The sequence below is a fragment of the Pleurodeles waltl genome, chromosome 3_2, assembly GCF_031143425.1.
Source record: "Pleurodeles waltl isolate 20211129_DDA chromosome 3_2, aPleWal1.hap1.20221129, whole genome shotgun sequence".
Lineage (NCBI taxonomy): Eukaryota > Metazoa > Chordata > Amphibia > Caudata > Salamandridae > Pleurodeles > Pleurodeles waltl.
The window spans coordinates 177,720,451-177,735,000 of record NC_090441.1 but is presented as its reverse complement, the minus strand read 5'-3'; the positions used below and the strand labels follow the sequence as shown (position 1 = coordinate 177,735,000).

At 48.7% G+C, this 14,550-nt stretch overlaps 1 protein-coding gene across 2 annotated transcripts in view; it reads right to left on the bottom strand.

Annotated features, from left to right (window-relative positions):
- WNT6 (Wnt family member 6) overlaps positions 1 to 6,210 on the bottom strand; it is a 331,238-nt gene extending 325,028 nt beyond the window's left edge. For both annotated transcript variants that reach the window (XM_069227120.1, XM_069227121.1), the window contains exon 1: positions 5,022 to 6,210. In XM_069227120.1, the coding sequence (XP_069083221.1) occupies positions 5,022 to 5,098 (77 nt within the window). In that variant the 5' untranslated portion in view covers positions 5,099 to 6,210. The remainder of the gene's footprint in view (positions 1 to 5,021) is intronic.
- Between the last annotated feature and the right edge of the window lie 8,340 nt (positions 6,211 to 14,550).

The following is a 14,550-nucleotide window of genomic DNA, read 5'->3' as shown; positions in this document are numbered from 1 at the left end:
TCTACTAGAACAAGGCGCACCTCTCACCACTCCCAGTGCTGGTGCACTGTGTGCGGGGTGTGGCACCCTTGCGCCGTGCTGCAAGGTACCTGTGTTACAGCCAGGACTACTCGTGTGCAGGAAGGTATTACTTCCGGCACAAACCCAGCCCTAAGAGGCAAGTCCTCTTTCTACTGTGCTGCAGAGTACAGTGCAAGCGGAAAGAGGAAACAAGGAGGAGAAACAGACAAATGCTTCCTCACTACGCCGTGGTTGGCTTGGGTGCTGTTTCCTAGCAATCCCAGGTTCATTGGGGTAACAGTTTATTAAATCTGGGCCTTTATTTTTAATGTGGCCTTCAGGATACATGCAAACTTATTTTGAAGCCTTAGGGCACAGAGCAATCCCACTGGTAGTGGATGGATGGATTGATTGATGGATTAATGGATGGATTGGAGGTGGGGATAGGTGGAGATCGATAGATGAATGACAGACAAATGTATAGATGGAAGGATGGATGGATGGTTTGAGGGATGGGTGGGTGGCTGGGTGGATGACTGGTTGGATGTACGGACTATGGACGGACAGACACGCTTATGGGAGGATAGATTGATGGATGGATGGATGGATGGATGCCCAATGGGTGAATAGACAGACGAATGGATGAATAAGTGGAGTAGTTGGTGTACGAATGAGAGGATGTACTATTGGGTAAGTGAGTGGCTGGATGGATGGATGAATGGATGGATGCATGAGTGGGTGGGTATGTGGACTGATGACCAATGGGGAATTGACAGACTAATTGATGAGTCAGTGGATACATTGATACAATCAGTATGTGAGTGGATGGATGAATAATTTAGTGGGAGGATGGATAAATGAGTCAATAGGTAAACACAAAGGCGGATAGATGGATGGCATGCTTTTATTAAGAAAATCAAAATACATAAAATATCTATATCAAACCAATAATTCATTTGAAGAGTTTTCCGTGTGTGATCAAGTCTTTCAGTTTCACTCTGTGGCTCAGGTTTTGACATATGTTTTCTTTACACCTGCTGTATTGTAGTATTCTCCTGAATATCAACTAGCCGGTAGAATTATTGATTTAAACTGAAATTCAACAATCCCACCTTAGGAAAGAAATAAAGTCCCTCCCATGAGTATCGCACCATGTCTTGTATCGCTCTAAAAATGGCACCCCAGTGTGTGCATGGCATAGTGCAGCTGTTATCATAAGTAATATTCTACACGCTGCAAGCAGGTGAGGGGAGCGCTACAGACCTCTTTTTTTTTTTTTTCTCTTGTGCATTTTCCTGTCCTCCTTCCTTTTTTTCTTTGTCTTTTTGTAGCTTTCCTTTTTCTTCCTTTTATTTCCTTCCTTTTCATCTTATTTTATTATTTCTCAGTCCCAATTCCTGTCTATGTCTCACTTCCTTTCTCTTTGCTTATTTAATTTGTTCCACTCTTCGCTTTCATCTCCTACGTCTCCCCCTCCTTAGCACCTTCAGCCCCATTCTTTTGAGCCTCGACTCTGGAAAGCAATCTGAAGGATACAGATCTCTCATATGCATCATTGAAACAGCAGTTTGTGTTCACTCCAAGATCACATCGCTGCTAGCCATCTCCTGCATGACTGCCAGCCTGGCTTCAGATCATGCTGCAGCACAGAGGCTGCTGCCTTGCAGATTGTACACGGTGCTCCCCTGACCACAGAGGAAGATGCTTGACATTGTGGACATTTCCACTGCCTTCACCTCAGCTGACATCCAGCTTCAGACCCACACAGGAGTCTTGGAAAGGATTCATCAGCAATGCCGTGCACTGGTTCTCCTCCCACCGTTCCAACCAACACCAGTTTGTTCACATGGACCCCTCCATGTCCCAAAAGATCCCCATCATTAGCGGGGTCCTCCAGATTTACATTCTGTCTCTGGTCTTCTTCAATGTTTACAAGGAGCCCCCTGGTGCTCTACTCACGGGTAAGAGCTTTAAGATTCACCAATATGCCAGTGATTCACAGTTCTACTCAAGAGTCTCCTTCAATGCCTCAAACACCGCCTGCACATCAGCCAGACCTGGATGTCCTGCGTCTCAATGAAGCTCAACCCAACCAAGACAGAATTCTTGCGAGTTGCCATGCTACAGCCAGAAACAGTATAAACCGGAATCAGTAACATGAACTTTGATGGCTTTGAACCTCATTGTTCGCCAAATTCTAAGTCACTTGGATTCACCCCGGACACCAGTCTCACCCTCAAGAAACCCACTGCCAAAAACACAAAGAAAGCCTGGTACCAGGTCACTCTTCTAAAGAAAGTAAAAAAAAATTCAAGAAAGCGACTTCAGACTGCAGTTCAAGCCCCCGTACTCACACATGTGGATGGTAGTATGGCCCTGCTCCAGGCCTCCCAGTGTCCAACCTGGTCCCTCCTAAGGGCATCCTAAAAGCAGCAACACGTCTCATCCAGGGCCTCAGAAAATATGATCACATCACTTCCATCATGATAGAACTCCATCTGCTTCCCTTGCTAGCCTTCACCTTCTTCAAAACCAGCAGCATCATTTACCAAGCCATCATGATCAGCATCTCACAGACAATCTCACCATCTCTGGTGGTTCGCAGCACACCACAGCCAGGATGTCATCAGTTTGCAGACCAAGAAGTGTGAAAAATTAAAAACAAGGCAGCAGCCCTTTTCCCTCCATGCACCCAGAATTTGGAAGAACATCCCTGTATCCATTGGGATTGCTTCACTTTAGGAAGAGTCTCCATTTAAAGAATTCTGCATGATAATGCATTAACTGGCCAACACCCAGCAATCTCTCTTTGGCTTTATGCTTCTCTTTGACACTTTACATTATGCTGCTACCTTTATACTAGGTTTGCGCTATAGAAATACCATCTACCTACCTATTCCTACATACATATATTACATCGTACATACATATGGTCCTGGCTCCACAACCTAAAAGAGCCAGAGATGCAACATTTCTACAACTGCAATTTAAGGGGTACCGAGCTAGTCCCTGCCCCCGGGCCCTGGCATGGAGTTTTCTGGCTGCAACTTCATCCAAAAAGCCCCAAATCCAAGGGTACTCGGCCCTACCCTATAGTAGAACACCAATCTGAGGTGTTCCTGACCCCAGGTGCTACAGAATGAAGAGTTATAGCACTCTCTAGCCCAGGTGCCCTTCCACAGATCCCCGCCTGTGTCCACATGGAAACATGAAGGGTTCCTTTCTGCAATTTGTTCCAAGCCCACTTGCAAAAGTTTCCCTCTCTCCACCTTACCTAAGGATCTCAGCTTAAAGGGTCCCTAGTGCACTCTTTCCTATTTTCAGTATCTAGATGAGTCCTATGCTGAGTCCGCAACTTTAAGGGCCCCTGGCTGCCCCGGTCCTTATCCAAAGCCCAAATGGGCCCTAGACAAAGCCTTCCATGAGTGCCCAGCCTGTTGGGGACCTCATATAAAGGAAACACCCTGTCCTGTCGTTGTATCTGAGAGGTCCCTGTACACAGTGTGCTGTGGCTTCATCTGAGAGGTCCCTAAACACTCTGTCCTGTAGTCGCATCTGAGAGGTCCCTGGATATTCCCTGTCCTGTGGAACCATCTGAGATGCCCCTATACACTGTGCCCTGTAGTACCTTGTCCTGAGGCTTCATATGAGAGGTCCCTGGATATTCCCTGTCCTGTGGAACCATCTGAGATGCCCCTAAATACTGTGCCCTGTATTACCATGTCCCGAGGCTTCATATGAGACCCTCTCCTGTGGTTCCATCTGAGAAGAATCTTGTTATACCCTGTCCTGTGGCTTCATATGAGAGGTCCCTATACACCCTGTCCTGAGGCTTCATCTGAGAGGTCCCTAAACACCCTGTCCTGTAGTCGCATCTGAGAGGTCCCTGGATATTCCCTGTCCTGTGGAACCATCTGAGAAAAACCTTGTTATACTCTGTCCTGTGACTTCATCTGAGAGGTCCCTATACACCCTGTCCTGTGGTTCCATCTGAGAGGTCCCTATACACCCTGTCCTGTGGCTTCATCTGAGAGGTCCCTATACACCCTGTCCTGTGGTTCCATCTGAGAGGTCCCTATACACCCTGTCCTGTGGTTGCATCTGAGAGGTCCCTATACACCCGGTCATGTTCTTCCATCTGGGAGGTCCCTATACACCCTGAGCCATGGCTTCATCTGAGAGGTCCCTGGTAACACCCCATCATGTGGCTTCATCTGAGAGGTCCCTGGTTACACCCCATCAGGAGGCTCTGTAAGAAAGGTCCTGCTTACACCCTGCCCTGAGCCCATCCACACTCTCCCCCTGAATTACCAGCTCAGAGGCGTTTTCGTGCAGTGACCCCTAGCGTTGTCAGCTCGTGGCGTTTTCACAACTGTACTAGAGGTGCCCCCTTTGGCGTCCCACATAAAAGAACTATAGTGGTGTTCTTAGTTGAAGCACCAACTCCTTGCAGCAAAGGGCTGAACCCCTTTAAGCATTTAAGGGGTGCCCCCTCTGATACCTCAGTAGTCACTAATGAGGGACTCCAGTATTGGCAGCTAGGGAGTTCTTTTCCCTGTCAGTGCCCACAGTTTTGCACATTAGGGGTTCCGTAGTGGGTACCCCTGCATTGACAACACGGCGCTATTCCACGTCGTTGCACGTCACTGTCCGTACTTCCAGCTGGTGCAGCCCGTACCTTCCGTACCCATAACAGATGCAACAGTACTGTCAGGCAGGCAGTATCCAGGGCTGTTATCACCCTCCCATAAAGGCCGGGTGTAGTAATAAGAAGTACCCAGCCTGGCACCCACCACCGCCAGCCCTGTAGGTGCCCCCCTCCTATACCCAGTGAGGTGGGTGTCTGCAGTTGTACCCACCGGTACTGCCAGTAAGGAGGCGCCTAGTAATGCTCTCCGTTAACAGGACTGTGGTGCCCCAGGGGCCCCTGCACTGGCTGTAGGAGGGGGGTCCATACCCCAGTGCCCCCCCCCCCCGCACCCCCAACCCCCCGCCCTTTCCAGAAAGGAGTCGGCACTTACCACCACAGTCCGATGATGTTGGCCGGACACAGAAGGATGAAGAATAGCCCTAGTTGGGTGCTGGAGGGGGGCAGCATGCCGGCTCCGCGGGTGGTGGGGGCCACAGAGCGTCCTTATCTTCCCGGGAGGGGCTCAGCACCCCCAAGAACGCTGCACGGCGGGCTCCAACAATCCCAGGTGTGTCCGGCGTCTGCGTGGCCCCTGCAGGTGCGGGACCCCTTGGGCCAGTGGGCGAGGGAGGGGGCGGAGTCCCTAGGAGGGGGGCAGCCGGGGTGACGGCAGAGGGCGCGGCAGGGGCCCGGGTGGGGGCTGCTAATATATTCTAAGGTGAAACTTCCTAAGGTCAGAAGGTGCGCTATAGGTTCCGGCAGTGATTGAGTTGAGTGATGCTGGAGGTGGGGGGGCAGGGAGGGGGCACTGTGGGGGTGGAGTGCTCTAAGGCCCCCGAAGTTTTGGGGGTTTATACGGGGTCTCGGGCAGGTGATCAGGGGCTCTGGAGTGAGTGCACTAGTACTCCGGGGCCACGGGCTCCTAGTAGTGCTGGTGGGGGATAAAGGTGTCCGATGGTGGCCGGGGGGGGGGGGGACAGGGATGGGGTACCTGGGTGCACGAGCCACCGGGGGTACCTGAGGCTGACAGCAGCAGGGCGGACGGGGAACAGGCGGCTCCGGCCGCGGCTTCTGTGCAGACTGAGGAATCCGGGACCGAGGCATCCAGGAGCGGCTGAGGCCGGGGGAGGGGAGAGGGGCGCACGGGAGGGAGGGAGAGGGGCATCAGGGCGCGACACGACGAGGAGAGGGCATGGGCACTCCAGGTACCCGGGGGGACTGGGAGGGGCAGTAGGAGGGAGGGGCCATGGGCATGAGATTAAGAGATAAGGCGCACGGGTGAGAGGTGGGCGCACAGGAGGTGGGAAGGGAAGGGCGACCTGGGGCGCGAGGGGATGGGAGGGGGGGAGCACGGGGAGAAGGGCTCACGGGAGGCAGGAAGGGGCATCAGGCTGATGGAAGCGGGGGCGCAGGTAAGGAATGCCAGGTGGGCAGGGAATGGGAGTTGATGATACACCTGGGTAAGAGGTGGTCACACAGGACGGATGGGGCATCCAAGGACTGAAGGGAAGGGGCGCGCCAGGGAGAGCGAGGGCATAGGGAGGAGGGCACTTTGGGTACAAGAGTGGTAGAGGTGGGTGCAGTCAAGAGGGAAGGACAGGTGACGGGAGAGATCAGGGGCGAGATGCAAGGGCATGGGTTTAGATACCAGTGAGGAAGGTGGCATTGGACCGGTGGGGGTCAGGGCATGGGGTGTGAGGGGAGAGGGTTGGGGCATGTAGGTGGGAGGAGGTAAAGTGAAGAAAGCCGGGGTATCTACTCTCTGACTGTGAGCCCCCTCTCCAAGCGACCCCCTCCCCCGTTTCTCAATCATCCACCACTAGGGAGGGCAACGATATTCTACTGCCCTTGCTAGGGATGAGACAGGCTCACCGATTTACAAAATTATAGCAGCAAAGCCATTGGCACAGGCTGCCCTGCGCCCCCTGCTGGAGGAGGAATCTCATGGGACTCCCTGGGGAAGACATCAGATACAGCATCCCCTCCGTTTCTGATCACAGCGAACCCCAACATTTCTATTCAGACGTTGACAATTACATCCCATTCAGCTGAATGAACGCAGATAAACTTCATGAGATACGTTTTTTTGGACAATATTTCTAACCACGTGCGCAAGGGGTTCTGGGTAATTGTTGTATTACCTGCCCAAGGTCATGTACTTAGATGCTCATCGTGGTTTTCCTCCATCTTGGAGTAAACCTGACACCAGCCAGGCCCCTCACTCCAACACCCTGAGGTTCTACGCCCTCTCACGCGTTTCACTTTCTGAGACCTACATTTCTACCGTGTCCCTCTGTTAGGTTTTCAGTGCGTCTTAGATCTCCCGAGATTGTACAGGAATTAAAGGAAGGGACGAACAAGTTCAAAAACTTCACATTAGGTTAATTTCGTAACTTTTGTCGAATTTCAGAATTTCATCCAACATTGCTTTGGGGGGAGGTTTTCACACAGGTTTTTGCGAAAGATTTTTCCAAGAAAAATCTTTCTTCTGCTAACATGTTCTGCGGTGTTTTTCTTAAGCAGACGAAACTGTTTTTGCAATGTTTTTCTCCAGCAGACCCACTTTCAGTTGAAAAAATTTCTGCTATTTTATTTCATGAAAACTTTGCACACATGTGGAAGTCCTCGACGATTGCAAAGTTTAGAAAACTTTAAAAAGAAAGTAAAATCTTTGCAACTTCACAGATCCTTGTTATAAAACACTGCCTAATTCAAATTACTGAACATGTTTTAATACTTTGCAAACGTAAAGTTGACTAAATGTGCAAGGTTCGAAAAAGAAACGGATTAAAAAAGTTGTAAAAAATTGGGTTTATGTGGGCGGGAAACTCAAGCAATCCTTTAAAAAAGGGGCAATGTATGAAACGATAATTACTCCAGAGCGAATTTGAGAAATAGATTAACTTTGAACACCTGCAAAATTGCAAAGTTTGTCTCCTTTAGAACATTGTGCAGGTTGGCTGCAATGCCCTGTAACCCTAAAGCAGTGGTTCCCAACCTGTGGTCCGGGGACCCTGGGGGTCCGCAAAGCCTCCTCAGGGGGTCCGCAACTGCTTAGAAAATTAAATATTATTAATAGATTAGGTCCCCAGCTTTCAGTAATGACTTAGTGGAGGATCCCCGGATTCAAAATAATGATTCAGTGGGGGTCCCCAGGTTCCAGTAATGACAAAGTGGGGGTCTACAGAAGTCAAAAAGTTGGGAACCACTGCCCTGAAGGCTAAATATTCACAAAGTTATTTTGGAGTGCGTAAAGTAGTACTACCAGTGCTTAATTTGTAAAAATAAATACATGCAAGGGCTCTTTTCAGGAGGCTACTGCAGCTTGCCCCACACATTGCCCCTGCCATGCTGCCAACGACAGTAAGAACACAACTACTTACCATCACACTCCAAGTGTGACAATTCTAACTATTTGAGGCCCCCAAAGCTGTAAGAATGGCTTGAGTGGCAGCTGGTAGTCATTTTTAATGTGTGTTGTTGTGGTCACCTCTAAATTAGCCAGACAGCGCAAGCTTATGGCAGACTGTCACAAATGCCAGTGTTGAAAATTAAGTGCCAGTGTTGAGAACTGGAAACCATTGGCTCAAATTAAGCATTGAGTACTACTATATGTACTGAAAAATGCAATCTACACATCTCTGACAGGAGATCACCGTCTCTCCTACATTATCTGTACTGAACCCTCTGCCCACTGGCAGAGATCTCTGCAAATGTTAGAATAAGATTCAGTAGCAAATGTGAGAGGCACAAGGAGAGTGGTGTGAAAATGGGAAATCATCACTACGAAATTAATGGTTTTACGGGAAATGAAAGGAGGTGTTGTGTATGCTAGTCTTACATGCGCACTAGTCCACCACCGAATAAGTCAAGCACCACACACGGCCTACCACTGGTACTGCAACACTCTCCCATAAAAACAGTGGAGACAGGGAATAACATTAACAGAGAGACATAAAAATACATTAAATACCATTAGAAATACAACTTTATTTAAATTATTTTCTTTTTTATTATGAAATACTATTTTTGTAATCAAAAAATTCCAAATGTTGATTTTGAATATATTTGACATCTGAATACAATATACTGTAAATGATATTTTTTTCCTAAGTGAAATCACAAATACAATGATGCATCACTTTTATCCTGGATTGTGACACATTCAACACAAATGATACTGCAAGGTGTGGGAGAGGACAGATTAACATGGTGAATAATTGTATTCAATTAAAAAAATATTAAATTCATAAAAAAAAATATAGAATTAAAATATATAAAAATGTTACGTTTCTGTTAGTGTAGCCGTCCTAGGTGAATATGACTTAGGGAAATGTGTTTTAATTATTTTAATTAAAAATACATTCTATGCTTTATTAATTTTAATCTAACTTTCTTGAAATTTCCCATTGTTTTTCCACAGGGAGATCTCAGCCTCAGGTGCAGCGATCCCTACAGACAGGCAGAACACTGCTAATAGTAAGTTCACACTTGTAAAATCAGTTGCTCAGAGCTTCCGCCCCTCACATGAGCTAGGTGGATACTCATGAGTCTACGTCTAGGTGTAAACCTGCTCAAGAAATGGTGAATTCAGTCCATGAGAAGGTTTACACATACTTATAGCTGACGATCTACACACGAGGAGCCCTACGCATGCAGGCTTATCTATGTGACTATGGCCCAAAAAGTTTTTACCAAATATGTTTTTTCTGCAAATCACCTTTTTGCTTTTAATAATTCCACAACAAGAAATATGCATGGCAGATAATATTTCATACATAGCCTGCTTTTAGTAGGATTTTTAACCGCTATGCTTTTTTCTTTTAAGAAAGGTCAATATTGGTGATGGTGGCAACATTTCTTGAAACTTCTGAAAGCTGGTGAAGTCCAGATTTGTGCATTTCTCTTTTTAATAGTGGCATTTTCTGATAAATAAAGTTTTTGTGGGAACATCCTCGCTAAAACTGCTCTGTCACATGAGAAGATGTAAAAGAAAATCATAACTATGTGAAATTCAAAAGGTGTAAGCTTTGCCCAACCTTGCTGGCTAACCTACAAGTTCACCAGATTGGTGCTGCGTTAAAAACTGGTTGAAAGCGCAAGCCTCCTCCACCTGGCCAAGCTCCACCTAGCTGATACTTCCTATCTTTCTCAAGCCCAGTGTCACCCAGCCAAACACGGTAAAGTGCCCACCCCAGCACTCAGAATGCACCTCACATGGGAGGATCTCAACATGGAGCCATCCTCAAGAGAGGACTACACTTGTCCCACCTTGCATGTGTGCTGCAGTGTGCAGTAAACATCTGAAGTGGGAAAAGCTATAACAGACAACACGCACACACATTTGCACCATAGTGCAAAGATGCGTGGCGTAGACAGCCTGACTGCACGCCAGAGATAGGGAACAAACAGGACTGTGCCATACTGTTGTAATCAATGATGGATGCTCGTAGGTTATAAAAGAGGTAGGTTTATTAGCTCATTTATAGGTTACAGATAGAGCCCCACCAGGAGCAGCATCCTGCCACTCAGCCCTTCTCACTCCAACTGTCCACTCATCCGAGCACAAACACTGTCCACATTCCAACCATCCAATGACCTCACTCACCGGCTGAGCAGCAGGGAGCATTAAGGTAGTGGGGAGAATGCATAAGATAGAAAGAGGCCACAACACATACTTTAGTAGTTAAGATGCTTTCCTGCTCTCTTCCTTTCACACAACCTAGCGCAATAACTTTGAATGCTGCCCTGCGTTGCGTGATGTCTTTGTAAATTTGGGGCATGGAGGTTAGCAGGCAGCAGGAAGTGCCCTGCAAAACTTGATGATGTAGAACAAAGTAGCACACCAGTTAAGGGTGAGGTGTGGTGCGGACAGTAGTCATAAAGTATGTCCAAGTTCTAAGAGAAGTCATGGTTCTGCAAGGAGGCGCCAGAGTGCGGTGTAACCCAAAATGATGGGGCCAACTGCAGAATGTGAGGAGGGGCCCCTGAGACTTCCAGTTATGGGGTCACCCTTCAGAACCTGGGGAGGGGCCCTAACATTCCCATTCCTCACACATTGTCATAGTTCACAGGCCTTAGGCTGAATGGGGGATACCTGATTAATGGGAACCCCTGTGTCTGATCAACCGCAACTTCTGGAACCCATGAGGAGGCGTGTCTTAAGGAGGGATGGAATATCCAGACGCCAAGGAAAGTAATGGTTTGTGGTTAAGGATTTCCTGAAGCTCGAGAGGGCGTCTTCAAGTCTCAGTAGGAGTTAGTTCCCTGGGATGAGCGACGAACATAAAAAGAAGGAGCACTGGGCTGAGCCATTACTTTCTCTTTAACTAAATTTACAAAGCAGAAAAAAGCAATAAACGACCACCATATACGTTTGGGTTACCTTGTATCTTGCGTTCTTCTCTTTTTATTTGCCCAAAGAAAACATTAAAGCCCGAAAAATAAAAAGTTTGATGTGAATTAATACAATTGTAATGTATGTATTTTGTTTACATTTCATTTCGTATTTTAGAATAATGTCAGCTTCAGAGGCACTCTGAGGAGGGGCTCTTGTCCTCAGGGAGGTAAGGCGGTTCAATCTTTTCTCCCTCCCATCGCTTCAGGTCCCATCCGTGGCACCACGCCTCAAGTGTCTCTAGCATACCAAGTCTTCAGGAATTCAAGCTCAACTAGGATCCAAGGACATTGCAACCCCTCACTCAGAACAAACTCACGGCACCATGCCCAAAAAAAAGCTCTTCACTTGAAAAAAAGCTACGAGTACCCACAGGACAACTCCCCTACACTACTGGCTTCTCTGTTCCAGGAGTTTGACCTCACCCGTAGTCCCCCCAACAAGCTTGGAAAACAAGAGACAGAGGCGTACGGCCAAGATGGTACATCAATATCAAAAACTCCAGCAACTCCTACAACCCTTGAGCTAAATACAGCTCAGAGGTTCGCTGGTGCAAGCCCCAAGAGGTCCCCCACCTTAGGACCAGCACAAGGGCAGATTAAAGATTATTTCCATAAGGTCCCTCAGAGGGGCTTTTTCATTTGCCTCACAAGGTCCAGGGAAACTAAAGAAGCCACCGTAGATCTCTGGTAGCGCCCGCCCCGACGGGCATCCAGACACACGGCCAAATCTTTGCAGGTCAAATTCCTGCCCAGGACTACAAAGGAATAACCAAGCAGCAAAGGGATCTCTCCAACTGCCCTGCCGCTATGCGGGTCTTGCCCCGGAAAAGTGCTAACAATCAGGAGACATTACTTCCCTGGCCCAGCAAGTCTCACCCAATGGGGGCCTGCAGGGGAAGCACCTACTAGCAAATTCTGACCATTACACTGTAATGGTGAAAGAGCAAGTCCACAACAGCGAGACAACGCCCCCCATCTCAGACACCATAGCTGGACGTTGAGCAAGCAGCACAAAAACCAGGGGTCAGTCCCACTCCATCTCTCATAAAAATGATCAGGAGGGAAAGTATATCAGACTTAGAACTGGGAAACCTTTCGGGTCACTTCCTGACCATCCTGGAAGCCCAAATTGAAGCTCAAATTGAAGAATCACTGGGCCAAACCCACTCATTTAGAAAAGGCCTCAAAAACAGTTCCAACAGTCCCATACAGATAAGGTCTTGGGCTCCCCCCCAATAGTGCCTTGCAGCTCCTTTCAGGCCTCCTTATCTTTCATCAACATCAAGCAAGACGCAATGGCCAGTGTCCCATTGTGGCAATCACAAAAAATGGAACTTCAGATTGACCTATTGCAGTCCATTGCCTCAACCTTAGCAGACCTGGACTGCAGACTAAGCTCCTTCGAGTCCCTTGCCTGTGCTGACCCTGATTAACAAATTAAGTTCCCTGCCTGAAATACTCTGGTCTCTGGTTGACAGCATCAAGAATACAGCTCGCCCCTTCTGGAAAACAAGTGCATCGTCCTTGGGCAATCACCCTGAAACAAAACCAACTACTGTCAGTGCCGAGGACCCCCTAGACACGGCAACTGTTGACCCTCCTGGGATCAAACAGGGGCTCCTTCATGCAGCTTCTCAGTCAACACGTACTTCTTGCACCACAGTGGACAGATCCCTTACTAGAGTGATTGACGAGGATACACATGTCCAACACCCAGTATCTCCAGAGCCGCTACTCATAGGAGATACCTCTAGTCTCTCACATACGGCAAAAAAAAGCTGAAAAACAGACAAAAAAGCAGCGTCTCATAAAAAGGAGAACCCAGATTGCAGAGGCCACCTCAGTTCATCACACAGGGCAAGGAGATGGGCCTTCCAAAGTCTAAACAATATTTAACTTAGCACCTAAACACCACACGGGTCGATAGAAGACACTTTTTCTTCAAGCAGTGAACAAGAATTTCTGACCAATCACATCCTCTTGGAGCCAGCACTGGACGGTGCTCCAAAAGGGGCAATAGCACAAAGGACAGCTAATGTTATCAAAAACACATTAAGGGGCCGATTTCGAGTTTGGCAGGTATAAAACTCCGTCCGCCAAACACCTGACAGGGTGGGCGCCGCCTATGTGACAAACTCCCTGCCTGAGTTAATAAGAGTTTCCTGCGTGGCCAGCGGGCAGAAACCTAAGTTTCAATCCCACTGTACTAGTGAGAATCAGGCTACAGCATTGTCTCCGGCTCGTAATCGAGCCGGCGGAAATGCTGTAGCCTGCAGGGTGCACCAGCACCTTCGCAATGTTCACTGTCTGCAAAGCAGACAGTGAACATTGCAATGGTGCTGGCAAGGGGGGCCCTGCACTGCCAATGCCAGGTGCATGGGCAGTGCAAGGGCCCCCTCTGGGGCCCCCTGCATCTGTTCTCTGCCAGCATTTTCATGGTGGTGGTGCTGCCATGAAACCGCTGGCGGAGAAGGGGGTCGTAACCTCCAGGGCAGCACTGCTCTGGCAGATTAGGACCACCACCACCTACAGACCACGGGGATCTCCGATCCTGGTGGAGCTGGCTGTTCCCTGGCAGCCCGACCGCCAGGGTTGTAATGTAGCACTCGGACCACCGCATTGTCAGCGGTCCGACCACCACCCGCGAACCTGGTGGTCTAGTGACCGCCAGGTTCCCAATGAGGCCCTAAATGTGACCTCCACTCGGCTCAACCATGTACAGACCCCAACAACCTCTATTCCCTCCTTAAGGGCCCTACAGCCACAAGAACACGTGGCCGAGTCGGCGAGAATCACAACCTAACAGGAAGGCAATGGCATAACAGCCAGAAACAACAGCAAACAACGCCTCCTCTGCCACAGTTCAGACTAGCCAGTGCACAGAGGCAGCCCCATTACATCTTTCATCAATCACAACTAAACCCCCAGCAGCCAAACAAGGGCCCAACAGGGTGCAATAGCTAAAGCCCCTGCAGCAGGAGCAGGAGGTTCTGGGAATTACCTACTTTGTCAGAACCCAAAGGGGAGAGCCAAGCAGTGGTACAACCTTTCACTACACTGTATCACCCTTTAGAACACCTGTAGACGAAGGGGCCATGGGCACCCCTTGTACCAGTCAGAGTGAATATTGGTCACAGGACATTATGACACAGCACTCTGCAGCAGAGAAAGCCCGTTCCGAGGCAAACATTATTCCTGAACAGGGCCAAGCGACTAGGAGGTTTCCCACCTATTCTGGAGCTCTAGAGTCCATGAGTATCAATCAACTGCAAGCCCAAACACCCAATGATTGGAGGCAAGGCAGGAAGTCAATCAGCCAAACTCAGCACCAAGACCATTTGGCATGCATCCGGAGGATAACCGCTGAACCAGTATCCTCCCTTCGGGCCACGGACCCATCAGGGCCCCACTGTGCCATATTCAGAAAACACTGAATCCTCAACCAAACTACCCAGGGGGAATTACTCATGCAGGATCAACGAACCTCCTTGAACCGGCGTGCATTCCACTTTATACCCCTA